Source organism: Rhinolophus sinicus, chromosome 10 (genome assembly GCF_057876585.1).
Source record: "Rhinolophus sinicus isolate RSI-liver-muscle chromosome 10, RSI-T2T, whole genome shotgun sequence".
NCBI lineage: Eukaryota > Metazoa > Chordata > Mammalia > Chiroptera > Rhinolophidae > Rhinolophus > Rhinolophus sinicus.
Window position 1 is genome coordinate 14,426,885 of NC_142510.1, and position 26,877 is coordinate 14,453,761.

General features: G+C 51.7%; 1 protein-coding gene across 1 annotated transcript in view; it reads left to right on the forward strand.

The window, feature by feature from the left end:
* Window positions 1-26,877, forward strand: part of PDPK1 (3-phosphoinositide dependent protein kinase 1) — a 71,989-nt gene that overhangs the window by 30,244 nt on the left and 14,868 nt on the right. Inside the window, exons 5-11 of the mRNA XM_019719724.3 lie at window positions 4,199-4,343; window positions 5,079-5,176; window positions 15,392-15,467; window positions 19,575-19,643; window positions 19,869-19,965; window positions 21,001-21,174; window positions 24,511-24,728. Of these exons, the coding sequence (XP_019575283.1) occupies window positions 4,199-4,343; window positions 5,079-5,176; window positions 15,392-15,467; window positions 19,575-19,643; window positions 19,869-19,965; window positions 21,001-21,174; window positions 24,511-24,728 (877 nt within the window). The remainder of the gene's footprint in view (window positions 1-4,198; window positions 4,344-5,078; window positions 5,177-15,391; window positions 15,468-19,574; window positions 19,644-19,868; window positions 19,966-21,000; window positions 21,175-24,510; window positions 24,729-26,877) is intronic.

Sequence of the window (26,877 nt, forward strand, 5' to 3'; positions counted from 1 at the left end):
CTGAACCAGGACTTCCTCAGCCACTGTTTGCCCAGTGACTGGCCTCGCTGCTCTTGGCTTCCGCTCGAGCGACAGTGGTTGGACTGTCAGATGGAGTTGGTTCCCAGCTCGTTCAGGCTTAAGCCTCAGTCTTTGCGTCTGTCCTTTTCCTCCTGTCCACACGGTTTCCAGAGCCCCCTCCCCTCACCCCGCCGTAAGCAAAGCTGGTCCCGTATCTTGAGGGTTCGGCTCCCCCGTCCCCATCCGCACTAGTTCAAGCTTTCCCCTTCCCTCCCTCTCTCCTCCGTACACACAGGTTCTTCAGGGTTAAAACTCTGCTCAGTCCTATTGCCCCTAAACACCACTTTCTGGCTTTGTCAGCTGAATTTGCTCTTTTGTTTTCTGAGAAGTCCTTGCTGATTGCCAGGCGATGGGAATGTGCTGGTGGATAAGGTGACTGGCTCTCCCGTGTGGAGCTTACATTTCCGTAAAGGAGACAGGGAGCACAGGTGATTGGTACCTGCGTAATGGACTCTGAGGGGCCACGAGTAGCAAGGCCAGGTAAGGGAGTATTGGAACGTGCCACTCTTTTAACTTGGTGGCCTGAATTGGTGACATCGGGCAGAGACCAGGACCCATTGAAAACAGGTGTGCAGATGGGTGGGTGGAGCGAAAAGGCTGGGTGGGGGCAGCTCCTCGACCCTCTGAGGCCGGGCAAGAATTTGGGATTTTCTCCTACGTGTGGTGGGGAGCCTGGGAGGGACTCCATCAGCGCAGCTGTTTGCTCTGCTGCTGCGGTAAGTGAATGCGCGAGGGAGAGGAGTCGCGTGGCTGCCAGGTGTGGAGCTGAGAGCCCGGGTGCACAGCGGTGCTGTAACTGCGCCGAAGAAACCGGGGAGGCCAGGCTGGGAGTGGCTGTCGGGCTGGCATTTGCTGCATCCACAGTGCTTGCTGCTAGCAGAGCTCAGGAAGGAGCCAGGGAGGTGTCCGTGGCCTGGCCAGCCACTGGCAGGCGCTCCGCAGGGGCCGAGGTTGGAGGCCTGAGCCTGGCTCATCCCCACATGCAGACTGATGCTTAGAAGGGATCCTTCAAGGCAGCTGAGGATAGAGGGGGGTTGTGGCCAGTGAGTTGAGAAGACAGACACGGGGGGCCAAGGAGCCAGATGGTTTCTGATGGAGGATGCTGCCGAGTGGTCAGGTACGCGGGCCAGGGCCTGATCTGTGGATTGGCCCCCGTGGCAGTTTGGAGGTGGGAAGAGGGTTCAAGACAGCGGGGCGAGGAAGTGCAGACAGCGCCCGGGGCAGGTTCTTCCCAGTGGATTCACTATACAGGGGAGAGTAAAGTGGCCTGGTAGCCAAGGGCATGTGGGGTGGGAGGGGGACGCCTTGTTGGTGTGTTTTAGGTGTTATAGTATGTTTACCTCTCCCCCTGGCCCCAGCATCCCCGTGTCCCCACCTTCTGCTGTCATGCTCATGCAGCAGCCATCAGTGGCCTCCTGAGGACATTGAAGGGGCCTCTTCACGTCTGTTCTGTGTCTCTCCTCAGAGGCCACCTTGACCCCCCCCCATGCTCCTCGGGACCCACCTGACTGCTCCTCCTCAAGTCTGTGGGGTCTCTGGCTGCCAGATAGTCCGGAGGCCTGGACTTCCTGCAGGGCCCGTGGGACAGGGCGTCGTGTTGGTTGGGGCGCTCTGGCAGACTGCACGCACATGGCTGCTTCCCCTGAGGTTCCGTGTGGTGAGACCAGGTGGCTCAGTCCAGATGAGGAAGCTGATTTCAGACGGGGTTGGCCAGAGCACTGCAGGCGAGGGGACTACAGGCTTTTGCCCAATAGTAACTGTTGCTCTTCCATTTTACAACAAATTCCAATGCCTGTGAAGGCTGTGAGGGCTTGCTTTTTACCTCCGACAGGAGTGAACCTGGGGACTTGTGCCCCGCTCGAAATGCTTAGTAGTATACATTGTATTGAGAGAGAAAGGAAAGGAAACTCTCTGCCTAAAGAACAACCCTGTATCATACCACCCTCACTTTAGCCATAACTTACATGTTGGGGAGAGACTGGAGCAACGGCAGGTGTAAAACCCCCTCAGAACAGGTGAGGCAGAGCCCGGGGACACCCCGTGGCAGCTTGGAAACTGGCGGTGGGTCCATGCGGGGCCCTGGGCACTGGCAGCTTCTCTGCCCTCTGGAGGTTCAGCTTGACAAGACTGAGGCCCGGCTCCCAGGAGACGGAGCCGAGCTCCAAGAGACCCCTGAGCGCAAGTCCACCCTCCCTCCCAGGCTGCAGCGCTGGGCTGAGCACTGGAACCAGCGGGGGCAGCAGGAGTGTCTTTCCCTTCTGCAGGGATGAGGGCTGAGTGGTTTCAGAGTCTGTTGCTTGGCTAGCCTGCATTCTTCTTCTACCCACCACCTACTCATCCTTGTGTGTCCCCTCTTGCAGCTTGGGGACAGGAGCAGTGCACTAGGCCTCAGGAGGCTGGGCTCCAATCCTGTCTCCCCTTGGCTTTGTGACCTTGAGTGAGTTGCTTAACCTCTCTGGGCCAGGTTCCTCTGCAAAGTGCAGGCTTTGGGTTCACCAGGTTCTGCCATAGGCCTAATCCGTGCTCATCCTCCTGGGAATGTGCCCATGCCATCCACTAGAACTGCCGCCTCGGAGTCCTGGGGCGTTGGCTGTGCTGAGGGAAGTAGAAATGTTTGATGGGAAATGGACCAAGGAGGCCTGAAAAAGTGCTTCTGGAGGATGAGGAATGTGTGTGGTTGGAGGGAACACAGGCCTGGAGCTGTGATCCTTAACCTCTGCATCTGTTGTGTTCAAAACCTGTCAATCATCTTAGCTCCACAGCCGAGTAGAGAACTAGAAGTGTCCCTCACACAGGAAATAGGAACTCAGGGAACGGTCAGATAAAGGGCAGAACCTGTGAAACAGGAAGAGGCGCTGCGCTGAGTCTCTGGGCTGCAGGCTCCTGGGAGAAGGCGTTCCTAACTGGTGAGGCTCCTTGGCTAGTCCGGGGGGGCCACTTGCCCAGGCAGCACTGAGCACCTGCTTGGGGTCAGGCGGGCCAGAGTCTGCAGCCTTCCCTAGGGAGGGGACAGAGCCGGGCAAGGTGGGAAGAGGGCTGGCCCAGACCCTTTGCATTCCCTAGGAGTCAGGTTTGCGTTTTGCTTCAGGCTCCTGTCACATATCCTAGTTGGAAGGGCTTGGGTGGCCATAGGTGGGGCTGGACCCAGGGCAGGTTTGGGCAGCCCTGGTGGCTGGTCCCTTCCTCCCGAGCTTGTCCTCACGGTACTGCAGCTTCAGATTCCTTCCGTGGTGGCAGATGGCAGTGCCTTGGCAAACAGAAGCTGGACGAAACACCCTGAGCACGGACCATACCTTCCCACCCTCAGAGACGCTGCTCAGGGCAGGTGAAGACGTGGGTCCCCACGTCTCTGGCTGCCAGGGAACAGCAAGTGACCTGTAGATTTGCATTAACAGGCGCAGATGTTTGGTACTTCTAGGAGGAAGCAGTTATGTGGGATCCACTTACTTTTGTAACCTTCAGTCCTATTTGGAAAAGGGAGACTAGAAAGAAAACAAATCTCTGCTGTGGTTTCCAAGGGAAAGACGACCATGTTCCGCGAGTCTCTACCCAGTGGGTGCCCAATAAATAGAGTGAACCAAGAAGTGAATAAAATGGCATTTCTCTTACAAAACTTGTCACTTTGCACTTGGAAAGGAGCATTCCTCTGAGAAACCTTTAAATGAATTAACTCTTAGCACAGCATGTAGAACGCAGCTGGTGCTCAGTAAATGTGTGCGTGTTGTGCTGGTGTGGAGACTGGATTATGGCGGGGTGCTCCCTACTCCACACCCCCTGTATGCACACACACACACGCACACACACCTTGGCTGAAGCCTCCGAAGAGGCATTTGACCACCATCTCTAGCACTTCCCTTCACTGGGGCCACAGGTGCCTTCTGGGACCAGTGAGGTCCAGAGGGGCAGTTGGGCTGAGAGGTTTCTGTTGCTGTGTTCTTGGCGAGAAAGCCACCCAGGGCCTTGCCCTGGACCTGGGGCCTGGGATTCCCATTGGTCACAGGTCTGACTTGAAGAGGGGCAGCAGTCTCGGGCCACAGGTACCTTCAGTTTTCATGAACTTAAAAAATTCCTATTAGGTTATTCAGGTTAGTTTAAAAAAATGACTTTTTGCATTCTTCCTTAACTATGCAATATTTAGATTTTGGCCTTAGTTATGCCAAAAATGGAGAACTGCTTAAATACATTCGCAAAATCGGTTCATTCGATGAGACGTGCACCCGATTTTACACGGCCGAGATGGTGTCTGCTCTAGAGTACCTGCATGGCCGGGGCATCATCCACAGGTACCGCGCGGGGCTCGGCTCTGCCCACAGGCCCGGGCAGCTCTGGGGAGTTAACGGAGGGTGGGATGTCTGATGGGAGAACTGAGAAGAAAGCGTTCACGTCACCCTGATCCTGAGAGCCTCGTGGACCTTCACCTATAACATAAAACGGCTCCGATGTCTTTTTTGCCTGGCTAACAGTTTTCCTACCCATCTTAACAGCTGCTTTTATTTTGTCACTTGGAGCTTTTGTGTGTACTTCTGGTCTCGTTTTCCATGACTTTCTGATAAAAGTCAAATGGAAAGTATTCAAATAAGCTCTTTTTTATTGATTTTTCAAAGTTGTGGTAAAATGTAAAATTTACCATTTTAACATTTTTTCCAGTTTTAGTGAGAAATAATTGACATACATCACTATAAGTTTAAGGGGTACAGCATTATAGTTCGATTTACATATATTGTGAAATGATTCCCACGATTGGTCTAAAAGCTCTTTATTTTATGGATTGAAAATGACAGTTGGTATTTCAGTAAAAAGTATTAAAAATAATAGGTGCAGCTTTGAAGTGATGTAATTTGAATGTCTCCATTGTATGCAGTTGATATTTGTTCAGTATAAGACTTGCATTCTTGGTTGTTAGTCTGTAAAGATTATAAGTATTGACCAGTTCATTTTGTTTTTAGCAAAATTTAGAGTAATAATGTTACTACTGTTCTAAATATTTTCTCTCAAATATAAAAAATCTGCTTTCACAGGGACCTGAAACCAGAAAACATTTTGTTAAATGAAGATATGCACATCCAGATCACAGATTTTGGAACAGCAAAAGTGTTATCCCCAGAGAGTAAACAAGGTGTGTGAGTGCTTTATTTCCATAGACCCCGCTTCGTGCTTGGATGGAAACCTCTTAGCATATGGTGAATCGCCTTGTAGTCGTGGTTCATGACATGTTTGTAATACCTCTGTTATTACTGTAAAGTAGATGCTCGAACCTTTGCTGGGGAAGGCCTGGCCTCACCAGGCGGCTCTCGCTGTGAGGGCCTGGGTATTGGGTGCCTGGTCGGGTGGGTGGAAGGCGGGGCTTCCTAGGCCGCCTGTGGTTGGGTCGCCTGGCCTTGAGTCACCAGGCGCTTTCTGCATGTTGTCACAGGTCCTTGTGAGCGCCAGCCCGTGCCCCATGGCTCACCCTCCCTAGTCTTCTTCCTGGGAGATGCTGGGGTGCCACATTTGTACCCGGTCTATGCAAAGGCGTGGGCTCCGTGGGTCAGCTCCCCGCTCTCCTTGTTGACTGCAGGTTGTAACCAGGGGAGGGAACACATTGTCCCTGTATCCTGGTGCCCGCCGTCTGTCTGTCTTCCCATCTCCTGGGTGCAGCTGGTAGTGGTGACGCAGGCACACTCATGATAGCAAGATTCCACAAAATCACAGAACACCGGGGGCTGATTTTAACCTGCTGGTCAAGTGCACGTTTATAATTGCAAACCCTCCTCGTCACTGTTCGCCTAGGGTGATGCCCTACCTTTGGATTATGTCTTGTGACAGCTCCATCACCTGAGGGGAGGTTGCTGGCTGTCCACTTGGGCCGGAAGAGTGCCCTGGGTGTCTTTGTCGTAGCTAGCCGGGGATCATCTCGGCAGGGGCTGTCACTGCCCTTCAGTTGTTTAATGGGTGGAAATCATAAACTCTGCGAGTAGAAAGAATGGCAGTTTTACTTCTGAAAACTGTTTTCAAGTGTTGGGATAGAGAGAAGATAAAGCCCTTTATGGTGAGGTTAGAGGGAAGCGGAAGGCCATCATGAGTTAATAAGTGACCTTGCAAATGAACTTTGGGTCTTGGGACAAGTGTGACTGTCAGCCGCCCTGACTCGAGAGGCTGTCGCAGGGCCCTCCATGCGCTGCACGCGTGTCTCTTCCACGGGAGAAGGACCTTCATGACAAGTGCTGGGGAAACAGATACGCTGGGTGTGAATGCAGGGTGTGTTGGTGGAAGAAAGATTCAGCCAGAAGCTCCCACTTCACTCCAGCTAGAAACTGAGCCCTACGCAGTGGCGGGAAGGAGCTTGGCTCTTCAGAAAGCCCTCTAGCTCGGCCACTGGCCTTCTCGGCCGTGGGCTGGGACTGCAGCCGATTATCCACAGCACACTGGGCGGCCACTGTGCTGACACCTGGGTCCCCCCCTGTGCCAGCCACACGTGGGCAGAGATGCAAATCTGTGCTGTTGGAAAGTGCCCAGCGCACCTGGCTGGGCTTCTGTGGGTTCCCTTCTGCGGGGTGCCTTATCTTTCCTTTCCGGGTATTATTCCAGCCCTGTGTTTTCAAACATAGGTTCCTTGTGAAGATTCTATCAGTTAGTGCTTTAATCTCTGCGCAGACACTCACTGAGTCACCACAACAGCATCTTGGACGTGGGGACTTCCGAGAATCCTGAAGCACCACCCTCTGGGGCTAAAACAAAACCTGCCATCAAGGAAGATGCTCTTATTTCTGCTTTTGTCCTGGCACCACGTGGCTGCCTTTTGTGGAAATCCTTTCCTTCCTTCTCACTGGGGGTGTCAGGATGAGCAGCTTCCCGCCTGGAGATACGTAAAGCTGGCACGTCCTGCGGGCACTTGGGAGATGCCCCCAAACCTTGATCTGTTAGACGCATGCCTGTTGCATAGTAACATTTTATTGGCTGGTGATCATATTTTTATGGACGCATAACCATAGCATTGTCCACGACAGGTGAACCAAGCAGGATCCGTCGCGTCCCCAAATGTTCTTGTCAGGCTACTTGTCACCTCGTTTTGACTTCTGCTGTGGGGCACCCTGTCAGCCTTGGTAGCTGCCCATCTCGGGCCCTGCCCTGGCCTTTCTTCCATCATTGAGATTTCCTTCAGAAGCTGGTATTTGGTACAGGCTGGTCCTATTGCCCTGTAGCCATTGAAAAAAACATTAGAATTTAAATGCATTGGTGAAATAAATTTGCTTTTCTTTCTTTCTGGAAGCAGGAGACTAAAAGTCTTCGTTGTAAACTAGGGAGACTTGCTTGTATATATAGATGAGTTGGCTTTTTTTTTTCTTTCTTTCTAGAGGAAAAGGGAAAAACATACATAATTATGTGAATGATTCATTTTAGTGACTTTCATTTTCTGCTTGAAGTACTTAAGAATCTTAGAATTTATTTCTTCATTAGCTTTTAAAAAAAAAAGCATCTTAAAGCTTCCAGAAGGAAAGTGTGGGTGGGAGCCCAGATTCCTTGGCTGTGCAGTGAGTACATCTTGCCTTCCTCCTAGCGGGAGGCAGGTTGTCTGTCTTCACAGTCCTCTGTCCTACGGGTTGCTCCTGGAAGGGGGTGAGCCCTGCATCTCTCTCTCACTGCTGCCTGTTGGGGTAGAGTCACCCCATGTCTGTCATGGGCAGGGATGGGAAACAGCAGGGTAGCCGTTGAGGGCATGTGGGATCAATAAGCACTTTCTGGCACAGAGGACTTATGACTTCTTACCTTTCCCAAGGGTCCCCCAGACATGTCCGGGTGAGGACAGCTGAAGCATGTGGACCAAGCCCCTTGTCTGTACTGTGTCTCTGACCTTTGTCCTCTTTGCAAGAGGCCTGAGGAGCTCGGCTTGTCCCGGAAGCTCAGATTTGTGGTTTGTGTCTGGGAACCTGTGTCCGGAGCTATGCAGGCCTTGCTGGTATGCAGCCAGGTGTGGAGGCTCCGCTAACCAAACAGAGGGGTGGGTCGGGGGTGAGGGGTGAGAGGGTGGCTGGAGGGGAGATGGAAGGGGGAGGCTTCGGAGCCGAAATCATTGTTACTCCAGCCGCACCTTCTCTGCATGGCTCCTCTGGACGCTGCTGTCCGTTCTCTCAGAGCAGGATCAAGCCCCCTCTAGGTGTGCTAAGCCCCTCTCACAGTGCCTTTGCTTTGCCACCATTCTAGCACGACAGGACCGTACCACCACCTCATTTCTGGAGGAGCTGCCTTCAGAACCGATTTCCTTCCACCACAAAAGCAGAGTTCACATGGTAGAGGAGAAAGTCGAGTCCCTTTTCTTACACCACCAAACACAATTCTTAACTTACATCGAGAAACAGTTGACTCTGGTCTCAGTATTTGTATTTGTTTAGTTGCAGCTTCGATGCATGGAGTGTTGGTTTTCTTTTAAACACAGCGCACCTGCTTTTTTAAAAATTCAAACCACACATGTGACCTGATTTCTGCCATCGTCAATTTGTTTTTCCTATAAATATTTTAGTATTGATCACTAAGATGTAAAGTATCTTTTAAAAAGTAACTGCAGTACTGTACCACTTTTATACATAGAAAATTAACAGTAATTGGTTAATATTTCAAAATAGTGTTAAATTTCCAATCATAATTCCACATCATAATTTTATTGGTGGTGGTTTACTTGGATCAGGATTCAGATACAGTTCCCTCATTTGAGCTTAGTTAACATGCCTCTTTACATGGCTTTTAATCTGTAGCGTCCCCTTTATCTTCACTTTTCCCCTTGCAGTCTGTTAACGAAACCAGGTCGTTTGTCTTCCAGTTTCCCAGACTTTGCTGATTGTATCTGTGGAGTCATGTAGCGTCCTCGTCTCCCCTCCGCCGCACCCTGTAAACGGGCAGTTGGAGCTGGCCACTTGGTCACCTCAGGTTCAATCTTCTCATACCAAAGGCTGGTGGTGGTGCCTTCTTCATTAGGAGGCATTTGCCATCCATTCATTTCTCCCTCTGGGGATGTCAGCAGCCCTTTATTTATAACCATAGTGGCCTAGATCCATAAATTCATGGAGAATGCAAAATGATCATAGTCTAATTTTTTCATTCACGAGTTGGAATTCTTCCTTAAAGAGAAACTTCTTCATAGCAACTATCTGCTTATTAACTAGTGGTATCAGTTGTAGAGGAAAAACAGGATAAAGGCTTGTTTCTTTCCCCTTTCTCTGCCACTTTTGAAAACCATGGACTGGTTCACCATCATCCTCCAGTGATGAGCATTTTGTCTAAAACATTGTTACCCCCCTGACTCATACCACACACAACAGTTGACTCAGATGTTAGCCTGGAGAGATCAGAGGTCTGAATGGAACACTCTTGGGAGAAAGCTCAGGAGTAAATCTTCGTCATCTTGGGTTAGGAAATGGCTTCTTAGGTACAATACTAAAAGCACAAGCAACAGAAGAAAAAATAGATAAATTAGACCACATCGAGTTTAAAAGCTTTTGTGCCATGATACTTTGTGCCAAGAGTGTGAAAAGACAACCCCTAAAGAGAAGAAACTGTTTCTAAGCCATGTATCTGATAAGCACTCGTACCCAGAATGCAGGAAGAACTCGTAATAACAAAATAACAAAGGCGGGCAAAGGGTTTCAGTAGTCGTTTCTCCAAAGAGGACAAACAAATGGCCAAGAAACATGAAAAGATGCTTTTGATGTCATGAGGGAAATGCAAATCAAAACCACTGGGAGATACCACTTCAGACCCACTGGGGTGGCTGTGATCAAAAGGACAGCTAAGTGTTAGCGAGGGTGTGGAGCAACTGAAACCCTTATGTTCTGCAGGTGACGTGGTCAAATGATGCAATCACTTTGGAGACTAGCCTGGCGCTTCCTCAGAAGTTAAACATAGTGACCTGATAACTCAGCAGTTTACTTCTAAGTATATATCCAAAAGAATTGGAAACATGTTCACGTAAAAAGTTGTACAGGAATGTCCAAAGCTTTATTTGTAATAGTCCTTAAGCAGAAGCAACTTAAGTGTCCATCAGCTGATGAAGAGATAAAACGTGGTCTAGCCAGGCAGTGGGATATCATTCGGCCATGAAAAGGAATGGAGTGGATACATGCTGTGCTACAACCTGGATGAACCTTGAAAGCATTGTCCTCAGTAAAAGCCGGCTGGGATTTGGGCAGGAACGGTGTTGAAGGTATAGATCAGCTTGGGACGTGCTCCTTGACTTAACAGTGGGTTTACGTCCTGATAAACCCATCATTAGTCGAAAATACATTGACTATACCTCGCCCACTGCACATAAGCGCTTAGCCTCGCCTACCTTAAATGTGCTTAGGACACAACATCCAAAAGCGCTGGCTACACAGTACACTGCAGAGTATCCATTGTGTGCCCTCAGGGTCACGTGCCTGCCTGGGAGCTGTGGCTCTCTGCCTGGCGTCCCTCATCTTACTCGCCCCAGGAAAGATCAAAATTCGAAGTACGGTTTTGTGCCATCGTAGTCAAAATATCGTGTCAAACCATTGTAGGTCGGGGACCGTCTGAATTGCCATCTTAACATTAAGTCTACTGACCCTCTAACATGAGATGTCTTTCTATTTATTTAGATCTTTTGTAATTTCTTTCAAAAACCTTGTATAGTTTTTCAGTATATATAAGCTTTGTACTTTTGTTAAATTTATTTGTAAGTATTTTATTTTTGAGGCCATTATAGAGAGTATTTTCTTAATTTCATTTTCAGAGTGTTCATTGCAAGCGTGTAGAAATCCAGCTGATGTGTGTATACAAGATCATGTTATCTGTGATTAGAGTAGTTTACTTCGTCCTTTCTAATCTGGAGGCGTATTGTTTCATTTTCTTACCTAATTGCCCTGGTAGAACCTCCACTACAATGAATAGAAATGGTAAGAACTGCTTCCTTGCCTTGTTCCTGATCTTAGGGAAAAGCTGTCAGTCTTTCACCATTGAGTATGATGTGCGTTGTGTGTCTTTCAGATGCCTTGCTCAGGTTAAGGAAGTTCCCTTTTGTTCCTCGTTTTATGTAGTTTTATCATGAAGGAGTGTTGAATTTTTTGTTAGATGTTTTTCCCGCATCTATTGAGGTGATCGTGTGGTTTGTCCTTTATTCGGAGGATGTGATAACAGTACTGCGTTGACTGTTCTCTATATGTTGAATCACCCTTGTATTCCTGGGATAAATCCCATTTGGTCATGGTGCAGACTCCTTTTTATGTGTTGCCGTGTTCATTTTTCTTGTCTTCTGTCCAAGAGGTAACCACATTTTATGGAGTGTTTGCTGTGCTTCGCATGTGGGCTTATGGGTGAGACACTAGCAGTCTGTACTTCTGGCTCGAAAAGAGTGGGGGTGTCTCCTGACCTCCTGGCTCCCCACGTCCCCACTGGCACCTCAGAGTCTGACTTGTAGATCTGCGGTGGCCAGAATGGTCTGTGGCCCACGATGCTGGTCACTTGCTTTGAACCATGTTGAGGGTGGAGACAACATCCCCCCTCCCCCAAGAAAAAAAATTTTTTTAAAAGAGAAGCACACACACAGAAAACCCAGTCCGAGACCCTTCTCCTTTCCCCTGACCGTGGCCTGCTGGTGAGGGGTCAGCGGCACAGAGGACGTCAAGTTGGCCAACGGTGGGTTCTCGGCCTGGTTTTCCAGTAGCTGGAGAAGGTTGACCTTTGTCTTAATCTCTGAGCTTCCAGGCGGAGGTGACTGGATTATCTCCCTGGTTTTTCTAATGCTCTCTCTGCAGCTCTTACCCTGCTGTCATAGATAGAAGCCAGCCAGCCCTGGAGCTGGAGAGGAGGAAATTACTTATTTTCACTCACCTTTCAGTGAAAGAACATTTCCTTCCATTGTGAAGTTAGGCAACAAGTACCTGTGTCATCAGGAGAAATCACAGGTGTTTTCGTGTCCTGTTTCAGTTGTCACAGATTCTTGATCTATTGTTGACGCTCATCACCAGTTCAGAATTACTGTATTGTTAGCTCTGCTGCCAGATTTTATGTAGCGTGTTAAAGAAAATGATATATGATTACATCCCGCAGTTATTACTTTCATATTTTGACACTTCCATTTGTAGTTGTGTATATTTTATTTTGTACCTTTAGAATGTCATTCTGAGGACAGTGCTATTCCTTTCCACACGCCAGAGGACTCATTCCTCTCTCGACTCACCAAAGCTCCTTTCCAAAGGGGATGACTTCGCCCATCCCCAGGGACTTGGAATCTGGCCTTGAAGAAGGTGGGCACAGGCCCCTGGGCACAGGAAGCAGCAGGTGTCATGGGCGAGAAGCTGCCCCAGAGCAGAGAACAACACAGTCCTAATGACATGAGTCACTGTTCAAAGCCCCGCCGTGCGGGGGCGTCTGTCCTTTACACTTTGTTGTGTGCGTTGTGTATCCATTCAGAAGCACAGCCACCTCTGTGCACTGCTTGATAGCCTGAGCTACTTAATTAGGCATAATATACATCTTTCCATATAAAACACATTGCTAGAACTTTGTAATAATAGCGTAAAAAGATAGAAACCACAGAAACTGCGTGATTACTGCGAAGAATGGAAACTGCTCAGGCAGTGAAATGTCAAGTGCAGGTCTTGGGGGGGAAGCCTCTTCTCTATGGCTTTTGGTGCTTATTGGAAAACGGCTCCCCCCAAAGTTGTTGCACTGTTTTGTATCCCTACCAGCAGCACTGAGTGTCTGTCTCAAACCTTTGCCCACACTGTGTGTAATTTTCCTTCTTTTCTATCTTTGCTGATTCGATAAGCTGTGGTGTTTTCATTTGCATTTCTTTGATTCATTTGTGGTTGAATGGTTTCGTTTGGTTTTGGCTCTTGGTTGGTTTTTTTTCTCTCATGAATCAGCCCAGTGTCCTTGGCAGTATCAGCCGGGGTCCTGGCAGGGTGCGTGTGCAGCCTCGAGGTCTTTAGAGGAGAGGAACTCGCCAAGGGAACCAGGTGTGGACAGCAGGGCAGAGGAAGCAGCAGGGCTGATCCCCCAGGGGGACTGTGAGCCCCTGGAACCCGGGGGGCAGGCGGGAGGGACCCGTGTCTGGGTGGGGGCCACTGATGGGAGAGGGTTACAGCATGGGGGAGGGCAGGAGGCATGACCCCCATCTCTCCCCCGGGGGGCTCCTGCTGGTTTCAGGCTCCAGTGCACAGGATACCGCCTCGAGGACAGAGGCTGCCTCTGGGGACACGTGGGGAGGAGCCATCACATCGGCCTTGTCTGCAGTTTCTTCCTGGGCACTTGCGTTTGGAGGCCATTGAGCCAGCATCCAGGAAGTCCCCGCCGGGGAGCCCCTCTGGCTTTCGGGCGGCCTGGGGATGGCGAGCAGGGATGTGGTGGGCCTGTCTCAGTGCTGCCATCGCATGCTGACCTGGTGTGGCTGTGGGCCCTGGGCGCCTTTTGCATTTTAATTCACGTGTGTGTTATTTATAGCTGTATACTATAAAGGATTTTGTAGACAGACAACACAGGGTCTGTCGTGTTTTATCACAGGTAGCTGTAACCTGTCACGTTATTTCGGAGTCAGGCCCAAGCCCAGCACAGAGTCTTCGGTCCATGCGGGAAGAGACGTATTCTTCCCCCAGATTGGAACCTATGTGAAGCGGGTGGTCAGTTTTGAGAAGAACCTTTCAGCTGTGCTCTCTTCCCCAGCTCGTCCTTCTCCAGGATGTCCCGGACCGAGCTGGCTGCGCTGCCATGTTCAGGCCGTGTCTTTAGGGGGCTGGTGGTCGTGCCTTGGAGAGTGCGGTCGCCTCCCAGGGGTTCCCAGCCGAGTCCCGGGGACATTTGGGGCTGGGGGATGCTTGGCTGTGGGGCTGTCTGATGCCCTGCAGGAGGGTGAGCTGCATCCCTGACTCCCACCCACTAGGCAGCAGTAGCCCCTTCCTGCCCCGTTGTGGCAGCTAGAAGTGTCTCCAGACATTGCTAGATGTCCCCAGTTGTCTCACAGCTGAGAACCCCTCCTAGAGGAATGCTGACGTGTGTCGGTGAACATGTCACTGTCTTTAGTGCAGCCTGATTTCAGAAGTGTTTCCAAAGGGCCCAAGACCTCTCAGCGGTAGGTGTACTGGCGTAATACACTTCAGGTTGGTTCAGGAAAATTTGTCCTCAGAGACAAATAATTTCTAGCCGAGTATTAAAGACGCTGAGAGAAAGGACAGTTGGACCTGCAGAGTGGTCAGGCTCGGTCAAAGGGGCTGATCTGTGCAGAACAAAATGGTGTTAAAGCAGGTGTCGTCTCTCCTGTGTGCCTTGGGGGGTGGGGCGGGGTCGGAGGGGACGGGACGGGCTGGGATGGGAGACCGGGCCATGCTGGGACCTGCTGATGGGAACGCCAGTCTCCTTGGCTGGTCTGTCTGAGCGAAACCAGAGCCTTGCCAACCGCCCCTGAGAGAGGGTTAGACAGTGCTGCTCACACAGCCAGCGTGGAAGGTCGTGGGAGGCAGGTAGCTGTGAGGGACGTGGGCTGCACCAGGGACTCGTTGGAGGTGATGCAGCATTTCACACGCTCCTTAGAGAACTGCTTTGCTCTCAGACAGTGGTGGCTCTTACACTGGAATCCCCGTCCTTGATCCTGCCCCCTCTGGCCTTGGGGACAGGCCAGGAGAGCTGCCGATGCCAGAGGACGCCCCGTGGGGTATGCCTCAGGCCCGGTGTGTGGGGCAGGCTGCCCTGATGAGCCTCCGAGGTCGTTCGGGGCCGCTGGGTGACGTGGGTGTCAGTGCCTCCTCTCTCTGCTGTTGGGCCTGTCCAGCGGGTCCTGCTGTCAACCGAGCCCACAGGGCTGCAGTTGAACTTGGTGACCCTTGAGTCGCACCGTCAGTACCAGAGGCGGTGGGATGTTGCAGACATCCCGGCTGGGACCCCTGAGTCTTATTCCCCTGTCAGCCCCCGTCCGCCCTGAGCAGTTTGGTACAAGGAGAGGGTATCCCTGCTGTGTGCACAGCCTGCGTCTGCGCACGTTCAGTGTGCTTGCTGGGTGTCTGCGTGCGTTTGAAGCGCCACAGGCACGTCGAGATGCTCCAGCTGCCAGAATGCTGGGTGAGTGCAGCTCTAGTGTGTCAGTGAGAAGGGCCAGGAGAACGTGAGGCAGGGAGGGGGTCAGGGCAGGTGTCACTGAGCGAGTGACCTTTGAGCCCGCCCTGGGAGGGTCCTGGACAAGTTAGGCGTTTGGGATCGCGCCGTCTAATTGCAAGTGACCAACCAGTGCTGTGCTGACAAAAAGGTCCAGTTACACGCGTGTCAGCCATGACGTTCTGGTAAATGAACGTCCACGATTGTGCGTGCTTTGTGTCTCAGCATGACCTTTCCCCCTTTTCCCTCTTCTCATCAGCCAGGGCCAACTCGTTTGTAGGAACAGCCCAGTATGTTTCTCCAGAGCTGCTCACAGAGAAATCGGCCTGTAAAAGGTAACCTGCTTTTTTCTTTTTCTGATCCATAATTTTTTTTCCTGATCCATAATCTTCTTTTCTCTAAAGTAGCTAGTACGGGTTTTCATGTGAAATTAATAAGAGTTAAGAGAGTGCCTTTCATGGCCTTTACGTAGCTAAGCCTAGTGTGGAAGAAGTTAGCATTTTTACTTTTTAACCAGTAGTATCTTTCCTTTGATAACCTGTGTGCTGCTTTATTGTTACATTTTGTACTTCCTGGGGCGGAGGTTGCTTTATGCTTTGAGATTGGATCTTGTTCCCTTAGGAACAGCTATTCAGTGGCAAGAAGTGTGGCGGACAGGTTTGTATTATTTCCTTGAGGCTCTGCCGTGTCCGGAGCTTGGGGATCCTTGGTGCTGCCTCCCACCCTGGCAGCCTGGCAGTGGCGGCGGCCTCAGGTCAACTGTGCAGTGTAACAGGCTCTGCAGACTTCAGGAAAAGGTCCAGAAGGCAGCGTGTGAGGGAAGGGTCAGAGCCAATTTCCCAGCAGGGGCCCAGTCAGCACGCGCCAGCCCTGCTCGGTGCTCAGACCTGGGGCAGGCCTGGCAGTGGCCTTGGGGGCTGCAGAGGATGCAGGGGCGGGAGAGGATGCAGGCTCTAGACCTCAGAAGAGCAGAGGTCTAGAGAGTGGAGAAGGGTCAGCAACAAGGCAGCTGGGCAGTGAAGGGAAAGACCGTGGGGGCACCGATGGCCAGGAGTGGGGACAAGTCTGGAGAGCTGTCAGGTGGGCGTGAGGCAGGTGGAATACTGAGAGGTGGCAGTAGAATCTGGGGTTTCAGAGTTTGGGAAGCAGTTCCAGGCAGTGACAGGTTCTGTGGTTGAAGCTTTGCCTTGGATTCTTCCTGCCCTTGGCCCACTGGCACCTTCCCTTGAGTTGACAGGGTCACAGGGTCAGTGTCTTGCCTTGCAGGCTGCAAGGGGCCGCTGCCTTAGCGGGGCAGAGAGACCGTGCCAGAGACATTGGAGTGAGTGGTTCTGGGGACAGCAGCTGTTTCTGAGCATGACAGCTTTTTAGAAACTGTAGATGGTGGAGCCACAGGGCACAAACATGATGAAAAATGGAAGGGTGCTCTGAAAGGTTAAGCTCAGGCAGCTCAGTGGTCTCCGCGCTCTTTTGGTTTTTTGTTTTTTTTTAACCTTATTCAGTCAACAGATTTTGAGCCCTTCCCATGGGCTTGAGCTGTTGCAAATGAGAGCTTCCCAGCTGGGGCAGTTCTACCGCCCAGGGGACATTTGGCTGTGTCTGGACATGGTTTTGGTGTCACAGCTTGCTGGGGGTAAGGAGAGCGTGCTGTTAGCATCCAGCGGTGCTGAGATGTCTCCACAGCGTGTCGGCCCCCGGTGGCCGCAGTGCCTGGGCTGAGACACCCCCCTCTGGTGGTGAGTGCTGGTGGCCAGATTCTTTCTTTTCTTTTTTTTTTTTTAAGATTTCATTGGGGAAGGGGAACAGGACTTTATTGGGGAACAGTATGTACTTCCAGGACTTTTTTCCAAGTTAAGTTGTTGTCCTTTCAGTCTTAGTTGTGGAGGGCGCAGCTCAGCTCCAGGTCCAGTTGCTGTTGTTAGTTGCAGGGGGCACAGCCCACCATCCCTTGCGGGAGTCGAAACCGGCAACCTTGTGGTTGAGAGGACGCGCTCCAACCAACTGAGCCATCTGGGAGCTCAGTGGCAGCTCAGCTCAAGGTGCGGTGTTCAATCTTAGTTGCAGGGGGCAGAGCCCACCATCCCTTGTGGGACTCGAGGAATTGAACTGGCAACCTTGTGTGAGAGCCCACTGGCCCATGTGGGAATCGAACCGGCAGCCTTCGGAGTTAGGAGCACGGAGCTCTAACCGCCTGAGCCACTGGGCTGGCCCTGGTGGGCAGATTCTTGAAGTCTATGTCACTGCTGCCTAAGAACTAGGTTTTTGTCCAGTTGGGATTTACTTACAGGGTGAGGCAGCTCGTTAGCACTGATGGGGGAAGGTCTCCGAGCTCTACCGAGTGAGATAAGGGAGATACAGAGTGGTCGGTCACCTTCTGTGTGAAAACCAGAGGGAGAGTGTCTACCCAGCTCCGTTTGTCTGTGGTTTACAACTCTTAGAAGGACATACAGGGAACGGGTAGTAGTGATTATCTGGGGGGGTGGGGGGGGTTAGGTAGCAGGGCTGCGAGGGAGACACGTGTATTTTTCTAGCTTTTTCATTTTTTTAACGTGATATTTATTCAAAAATAGTTAAGCATTTTTTTCCTGATTCGAAAAGTGATTCTTAGAAAATAATTCATTGAAAAGAATTCTTAGAAAATATGGAGAATAAAAAAAACAAAAAACATTCAGAGTCTCCAGCTGTCACAATGACAGATAATGAGTTGGTATATCTTCTGAGTTATTTTTTTCTATGGGTTTTATGTGTGTTTATGTAATTTTTATACAACGAGGTGATACTGAATAGCCGGTTTTGAATTCTGCTCCTTGAGGTTATATAAGGAACATACCCCATGTCACTAAAATTCTTTGCAGATGCCTTTAACAGTTGTATGGTTTTCCAGTATGTAAATTTATTGCCATTTATCAAACTCGAGTGTCGTTTCCTCGCACAGTCCGGTATGCCTACTGTGTGCTGCATATCCTGTGCTATGGGGCAAAGGGGCACACCTTCCTGTCCAGTGGGACACATCGGGCGCCTGCAAGGCGTTGCCCGGGCTGCCCCAAATTTGCCCTTAGTTCCTCTGTTGGACTGCAAGAAGTAGAATGACTAGGCCTAACTCAGCATTTAAAATCCTTGGTCCATGCTGCTTTCCAGAAATGTCACCCTGGCTCCCCCTTTCGTTTTTATTATATTAAAAAAGCATTTTAAATGATAAGCTACCTGCTGATAAAACATTCAGGTAATGCACAGAGGTAAAAAGTGAGCCCCTAGCAGGCCCCCCCCCGCCCCCCCGTGGTTGACCCTGGGAAAGCAACAGAGACAGCCCTGCCCATCCTCTGGCCACTTCCGCACCTAGAGGCTGGTGCTTTGCCGTCGGCGTTTTGCCTGTGCAGCTCCCTGTTTTTACTAAAGAAGAGAGAAAACCAAGTGTAAAAACTAGTTACTGGGCAGAATGTAGATTCATTTTTAAAATGCCCTCCATCTGCGCGTTGTGACTCAGATCTGATCGGTTACATTTCTAACCCACATCAAGAGCCTCATCTGACCCGGGCCTGCAGTGCTGGGGTTACGGAGCCTTCACCCCAAGCCCCGCACTGCAGTCAGCCTGGTATCTCCACCCCACGCCCTGCGAGTTCATCTTCTAGATGACAGGCTGGGGCCTCTTCTGGAAATAGACTGTATCCAGCCAACCCTGAGCTCTGCACACTCTTAGGGCTGGGGAGAGGCTGCTGGTATGGGGGTGGGAGGGGCCTGAGCTGGGAATAGAGTGCAAAACCTGCAGAGGAAATCAAATATGCAAAGTAGATGTCAGCTGTGAGCTCTGCTCCGAGATGGCACTGCGGGGACAGAATGGATGAGAGCAGGCTGCGAGAGGGAGTGCTATCTAGGGCAAGGAGAGCAGCTTCCCCTCACCTCCAGGGTCCCTGCCAGCTAGCTAGCTGGCTCTGGAAACGACCCAGGGCAGTTTAGAGCTGCAGTGTGTTTCTTTTGAGACATATAATTAAACTGTTTATAAAGGGGGCAGGGCTTTGCACAGAGAGTCCGAGAAGAGAAGGAGGAAGCTTGCTTGGTGCACATTCTCTGCATTGTCTAATGTGTCCCCTTGGTTCTTGTGCACCTGTGTCTGTGTCCTTGGGGTGCACACTGAGTGAGCTGTGAGAAATCTGAGTTTGTGCTCAGCTGTACCGACCTGCCCGTGCTCCTAGTCACCCTCCCAGTACCACCCCCCGTTCCCGGCACTGGAAGAAGGGGTGGCCAGTATCCTCTGGGCCCAGGTTCCCAGGAGGCCCCTCGAGAAGGGCCCGGAGCAGGGTCCCACCCTCATGCTGACCTGCTTTGAAAGGAGAGCAGTAGGTTGAAGGCTGAACGGGGGGTGTGAACAGAGGAGCCGGAAATGAACTGTGCTTGTCCCTGAAATTTTACAAATGTCATTTTTTTGTTTTTCCCCTTCCTTAAAGTTCAGACCTTTGGGCTCTTGGATGCATAATATACCAGCTTGTGGCAGGACTGCCACCATTCCGAGCCGGGTAAGAGATACCCCCCAACCCCTACCCCACACTCCGCCCATTGAAGCAGCCAGACAGAGAAGTGGGAGGGGGCTGGGCCAAGGGGAGGGGCCTTTCACGATGCTTCTAATGAACACAGCAGCTCTGTGGGGAGAGAAGGAAGCCACTGTCCCAGGAAGGGTGCAGCTCTCTTCTGGGAACGTTTGTGTGACCCTGCCCAGAATGATGGTGTCTCTTGTTTTACAGAAACGAATATCTTATATTTCAGAAGATCATTAAGTTGGAGTATGACTTTCCTGAAAAATTCTTCCCTAAGGCAAGAGACCTTGTGGAAAAACTTTTGGTAAATACTTTGAATTTTCTTCTGGTAAGATGACCTGATAGCCACACCTTGAGTCCCTGTGAACCGCGGGTCAGAGGGGCTTTTCAGGAGGCAACTGTTTAATAAAAGGCAGTTTGAGGGTTGTTACTGATTGTAGCGAGATTCGTATCTCCTATCTCATTAGAAGCCCTTTTCAATTTCCAGGTGCCTAATTCTTGACCTTAATAAGACAGGAAATTACTGTATCATTTTACATTTGCTCATCAGCATACATAGCATTTTAAGTTACCTGATGCTGGAACAAGGGGTATATTACAATGGCAGGTGGCTCTAAATCCTACTTAGTGACATCTGTGGGTATCAACTCTGGAGTCAGCCCCATGAGGTTAAGATCAGCGCAGATAACGTAGCAACAGTACACAGGAAAAGTAAGTTTGCTTATGCTCTAGAACCTGCAGTGTCCCGTCCCTGCGTCTTTGGCTCTAGACCTTCCCTTAACTTGATCCTGGGGAAGAACAGTGCAGTCAGCCTCTTGCCACCTGTCTGTCCTGTGTCTGTCCCCTCGGTGGGTGTGTGCTCGATCCTGTGGGGCGGGGGAGCGCAGCCGAACCCCAGAGGAGATAGCTGTGGGGCCCTGTGAGACATGAGCTGGTGGGAGACACAGGTGTTCTGCTCCCCACCTGAGTTTACCGTGCGGACAAATTCTTTGTTCTCTTTGCTGTTAAAACCCTTACGTTCATTGTTTCCTTATTTTAGGATTTTCATCTGTGTATTTTGAAATAATACTTGCTGCTGTTCATTAAATTTTGAGGTTGTGATTCCTTTTCACCTGTGGGAGGGAAAGGGGCAGAAAAGAAACCCTAGAGAATTGAAAGGAACCCCAGAAGGTGACTCAGTATGTCCCTGGCCTGCGGTAGGATGGGCCACGTGCCCTTTCTTTTTGCAGGAGAGACTCAGAATTGAAAAGAACTACTCAAAAATGTTTGGGGTGGGGGGCTAGGGAGGGTCAGTGTTACATTTTAACTGTGACACTGACTTGTCTTGATTTCATTTAAGGTTTTAGATGCCACAAAGCGATTAGGCTGTGAAGAAATGGAAGGGTACAGCCCTCTGAAGGCTCATCCGTTCTTCGAGTCCATCACGTGGGAGAATCTGCACCATCAGACGCCGCCGAAGCTCACGGCCTACTTACCAGCCATGTCGGAGGATGACGAGGACTGCTACGGGAACGTAAGCGCGCTGGCAGACGTCACAACAACCCATGCTCAGAGCAGTTCTGCCTGTCACACTGCGTGAAAGTGGTTCCTCTGTGCACAGGGAGTTTGTCCCCGTAGGCCCTGGGGCTCCGCTTCGTGGGAGGCGTGGCTTCAGGGGAAGCCAGCAGAAACCTGGTTGTGGGTGCATGCTCTGCGGCCCCCCAGCCCGAGTCTCACAGACACTGGGCCCAAAGAGGCTTCTGTCTGCTTGTCTTCCCCGAGTGCAGGTGTCCAGGCCCTGGGGTGGGCTAGTCCCTGTTTCTCACTTCCTCTAGTTAATTTTTGCCCAAAGGGGTCGAACTAGAGCCAGATGTTGGGTGGGAGCATCTGGAGCCTGGGGGAGCAGCACCCTCCACCTGTCTCCCTGGGCTTGTGGGCGCCGAGTCTCCCGGCGGGCATCTGTCTTCGGCTCGATTGGACCTTTGTACTCAGGTGTCTGAAGACATTCTGATCTTTCCCAGAGAAGGCCAGGGTGCTGCTGCTTTGAACTTTTGGGGGACATGGCATTGAGGGTGGACACTGTGACTGTTGGCTTTTAGTGGCTGGCAGAAGCAGGGACTGGTACAGGCCCGAGGGGCGCAGCGCCCAGGCGTCTGGGAAGCTGTGGTCACCACCATGACCTCAGAGGTGGGGTCTCAATACACTTTGTTCTTTAAACTGTTCTTATGGAAAATGCGAGGCATGTGGAGGTGGCCCAAGGAGTAGGAGCTGCGTGCACCATCCACCCACCGTCAGTCACCCACACGCGGGCACCTGTACTCCCCTCATCGCCCCTCACCCGACCCCAGTACCTGTTTAACTAGGATTTCAGGCATTTTACGACTGATAGTCCATTTTTTTGGTTTGATTGCTGTCATTCTGGCTTATTCTAACCACTTGTCACGTGTAGAGTTCCACTTTAGTTGATGTGGGAGTTCTAGATTTTATCTGAGAGGCATCCGAAGCCAAGTTAAAATTACTAGTGGTATCACCGCTCAGAGATCAAGGCTCCCTGTGTCTCCTACCTGCTGTTCACGTCCTCTTTGCTTGTCCTAAAATGTCCTTTGTGCCCAGACTGGAAGGGAGCCTGACCTGCTTCCCTGTCGCAGTGGCTGGGACCGTCCGCAGCCAACACGGCAGGTTGCACAGGGCTCAGCCAGCAGGAGCGGGTTCGGGTCTCCGGTGCCTTTGGCAGGGGGATCCCCGGGAAGAGCACGCTCTGCTGGCCGAGCTCTGACGGAGCCACCTGGGATCTCAGTGCTTGGGAGCTCGGCTGCATGTAGTGTGTGTGCGTGTTTGTGTGCATGCGTGTGCAGCACAGCTGAGTGTCATGCAGGCCCTCTGCTGTCTCATCACCTTCACTGTGGCGAGCGCGGGCATCAGTACTCAGCGTGACCATCTGAAAACCGGCTCCACGTGTTAACAGCTTGCTTTTTGTTAGATGGCTCATCCTCAGCTTTAACGGCTGTGTGGTTTGAAAGCCTTGGAAACGATTCAAGCAGAGCTCCCTCCACCAGCCTCCAGGGCAGTTTAGTGAGCCTGGAAAGGTGTCAGCTACAGAGGGAGCCTTCTCAGGAGGCGCTCCCTTCCTGTGGAGTGTGTCACGGAGGACGACGTGTCATCCAGGAGGCTGAGAGTCTGGTGTCTTGGAGATACTCAGAATTGAAAAGAATTTGCCTCTGGTGCAAGGAGCAGACACTGCCTGTATTCAGGCAATGAAGAGGACAGGCACCCCGTTCTCGTCTGCACCCCTAAACCCCCACCCGTAGCTGCTGGTGCTGGTGGCTGGGTTCCGAGTGGGCCGGCCCAGGTGTGACGCTCCTGGGGAAGGTTCGGTGTTGGGCCAGCAGTCAGGCGTTTCCTCCACTCCAGCCCAGTGCCACCCCTTGTCACACCTCCTTTCTGGGTCGGGTTTTGTGCTGTGGTCAGGTCTGTCCTACTGGGTGCTGCTGAGGGGAGGAGAGTAGAATGCAGAGACAGCGTCTGGGGCTTTCCCTAGGAATCAGTAAATGGAGCCCCCAAGACAGGACTCGCTCAGCAAGCAGTGGCCATGGTGGTTAGTCAGCAGCTCCGCCCTGGGAGCAAGGCAGCTCCTGTGTTGGAAAGACGCAGAGGACCAATTCTGAATTCAGTGTTGGCCATTGGGGTGTGACCTTGGGCCAGTCTGAGCCTCATTTCCCCGTTTCAGAAATGGGGGTAAGGGTAACAGCCATCTCCTTGGCTTCATGGGCTCGGTGAGATAGCCAGGGAGGCTCGTGGAAGCCTCTGGAAACTGAGACCCTGTGCAGAGAGTAAGCAGAGAATGTGCCAGAACAAGGCCTTAGATGGAGGGGCTGCAGAAGTGTCCTGGGGTCACTCCCACCTCGTAGCCAGGATGCGGCTGAGGCTGCTGTCAGCTGTGCAAGCTCACGGGAGAAGGGCCCAGGCAGCAGGTGAGGAGGGTGGGTACCTGCTCTGCAGGGGGGGCCTCCCTCTGGAGGCACCGGGGACCCGGAGGGATGTGCTGCGCTCTCATCGCACCTGTTGCCCGTGACTTCGTTTCTTTTCCCTTGTCGTTAGCTGTGGCGTGACTCAGGTGTGGGGCCCACAGCTGTGGAGGGCGAGGGGCACACTGTCCAGGGTGCCTGCTCCTCCCAGCTCTTGTCCGGGCCTCCGGGGCCCGTTCCGCGGCCCAGGAGTGTGTGGGTGCACGCACCTGCTTGTTTGGTACATTTGTGAGTCATTCCATTTGCTGTGTCGCCAGTGCTACATAGATTTCTCCAGAAAAACAGGCAGCTTTGTCTATCTCAAGCTTAATTTGTCTTTGCTGGGATTAAAAAGAGTATTTTTTTTTAATTGAACACAGTCAAATGGGAATATGTAATGACACCCACAGACTCAGAAACATAGGAGCACGGGGCCCAAGGAGGAGGGTTCTGAGCTCGCAGTCTTGCCCCGGCCTCTGCACCCAGGAGAGCGGTCCTCCGGGGCGCACGTGCCCCCTTTCTCCTTTTCCCAGAAGGCTTCCCAACTCCGTCAGGTGGGCAGCACGGGGGCTTGCAGAGGTCTCCCCTTCCCAGAGATGGAGACTGAGGGTTAGCCCCTCTCGGGGGTGAGCATGTTCTGATGTCCCCTCAGAAGGAGGCTCTGCCCTGGTTCAGTGGCCAGCGTCCCGTGCAGGAGAAATGCCCGCACTTATGGGAGAAGCAGAGCGGGCTGGGCTCCGTGCTCGTCTCCCATGGGGGCCTTGGGCTGTGAGCCTGCTGGTGTAGGCCGGTCCGAGTGTGTCTGCACCGGCGCACTCGAGGGAAAATGAGGGCTCTGATCGCACGTTTCCCTCCTCTCTGTGCAGTATGACAATCTCCTGAGCCAGTTCGGCTGCATGCAAGTGTCGTCGTCGTCTTCCTCCCACTCCCTGTCTGCCTCGGACGCGGGTCCGCCGCAGAGGGCGGGCAGCAACATCGAGCAGTACATCCATGACCTGGACACTAATTCTTTTGAACTGGACTTACAGTTTTCCGAAGATGAGAAGAGGTTATTGCTGGAGAAGCAGGCCAGTGGAAACCCTTGGTAAGAACGTAGAGGCGCAAGCAGTGCCCGCTTTCGAAATGCAGGCGCAGTGCATGGGGACGCGAGAGGGGGCCCCCTGAGGGAGCCGGCATCCTGTTCTCGTCACTGCTGCTGCGAGGCTCCCACGACTGCCCTTAACACTGTGCAGGAAGGACCCGCCAAGGGTCCAGCTCTCGGAGGCACTGGGCTGGGGGTGAAGTGGGTTTGGGGCTCTGCGGGCCAGGCGTGCATCCCTGTGTGGATGTGGATTCACTGTGATTTAAAGAACCACTGCCCTGTGGTGAGATGTTTTGCAAGTCATCCTTTGCACACAGCTTTCCCCACTTGCCTGACTGTTTCTCCTAAGGTGGAGTCCTGGGGTGGCAGGTGGAGTGGGGGTGCGCCCATTAAGAAGGCAGTGCTTTATATCCAAAGTGCCCGAGAACCCGTTTCCCAATGGTCACGCCTGCCCTTGAGTGTTTTGATGCTCTAAAAATGGGCGTCTGTGAATTTGCGTTTGTATGCGTGGTCTCATCACGCAGACATCGGTGTTCATTGGCCATTTGTATGTATTTTTTGAGGTACTCTGTGTCCTTTGACTGTTTTTCTTGTATGTTTTGCATCTTTTTAAAATGGACTTTTAAGAGCCAGAGATACGAAGACTATCTCTGTTGTATATTTTGCAAACATTTTTCTTCAGTTTGTCTCTTCTGTCTGTCTGTGCATGTTTTTGTATGAAAGTTGCAGATTCTTACAGAGTCAGACCTGCCTATGTTATTATTTTCTGTTTTGCATCTTGGTGATGCGGAGAAGCGCTTCTCTACCCTGACGTTGTCCTCTACATTTTCATGGTTTCACTTTCCGCATGGGCAGCGAGGAGCCCAGGGCCGGGGGGTCAGGAGGGCTGTGTCTTCCAGGAAGGCGTGTTGGGGTAGGAGGCTGCGTGGAGATGGGCGGAGAAGCAGGGCAGGATTTGAGGGCTCAGCTCGCATGAGAGAGGCCACGTGTGGCTTAGGAGCATTTGTGTGGAGGAGGAAAGCCAGGAGGAGGTGGGTGCAGGGGAGAAGCAGCACGTGGGTGAAGCTAGGGTTTGTGTTACTAGAAATTACTGTGTGTAGCAAAAGTGAGCATAGGTGGTGGCCAGCTGAAATACTCTGCACTACTCAGGAGTCTGTATTTTCTAAAGTGTTACTAGGAGTATTAATAGGTACCGAGCAGGAGGGAAGGGGCTTTGATCAAAGCAGTTTGAGCACTGGAGGGCCCGCCTGCGTTGTCCAAGAGCTTCCTGGGACACCTGCGAGTGCCCCCTACGGGCTTGGCCGGAAGCAGGGCATGCAAGAAGGGCTATTGCAGCAGGTGGCTGACTCCCCAGAAGGCCCACAGGCCCTGCACCCTGCAGTTGTGGGCTGCACGGAGCAATTGGCGGCAAGTCACAGCTTGCGGCCTCTTGCTTGCTTTTTGTTCTAAGTTCTCTGTGTTTCCTTTCTGTTCAGGCCCATTTGGAGGCTGGTGACTGCAGATTGCTTGAAGCATCTCTTACGTGGCCAGTGGGAGATCTGTCAAGCACTTTGGTCTTTAGAACAGTGGTTCTTCGTGTACGGCCACAGACCATCATGATAATTTTGCAATACTAGGAAAACGATACGTGCTTTTTTTCACCCTTAGTCTCTATGAATGTAAGGTGGAGGTTTTCAGAGGCTACACGCTGTAGGATGACATTGCTTTGATGGCTAATGGAATGTGTGTGGTTTTTGTCTGTTTGGGAATCTTCTGAAGAAGTAGGTGTGCGGTATAAACTTATGCTTTCGATCGCAAACAAAAAGTTGACTAGGTATTCCGTTTGGGAAAACTAAGGATGGTGAGGTGGTCCATGCAGGCTTGGAGAGCCGCGTGCCAGAAGCAGGCTGTTGTTTTACAGAGGGGGAGAGGACATTAGGGGTGGGGACTGTTTCACCCTCGAGCTCTGCTGGAACCCTAGAATTCTTCCTGTGGGGTGTGGCAGCCAACGTCATGTGTGAGATCCCCTCGCACAGGCAGTGCCTCCCGATGCCCGTCTTGGTTAACTCATAAATCCTGAGGGCGTTTTCAGAGAAGAAGCTCTTGGTATTTCTCCTGGGCTCTTGGTAGCCATCTTCAATTATACCCGCTATAATTACTGCAACTTTGTATC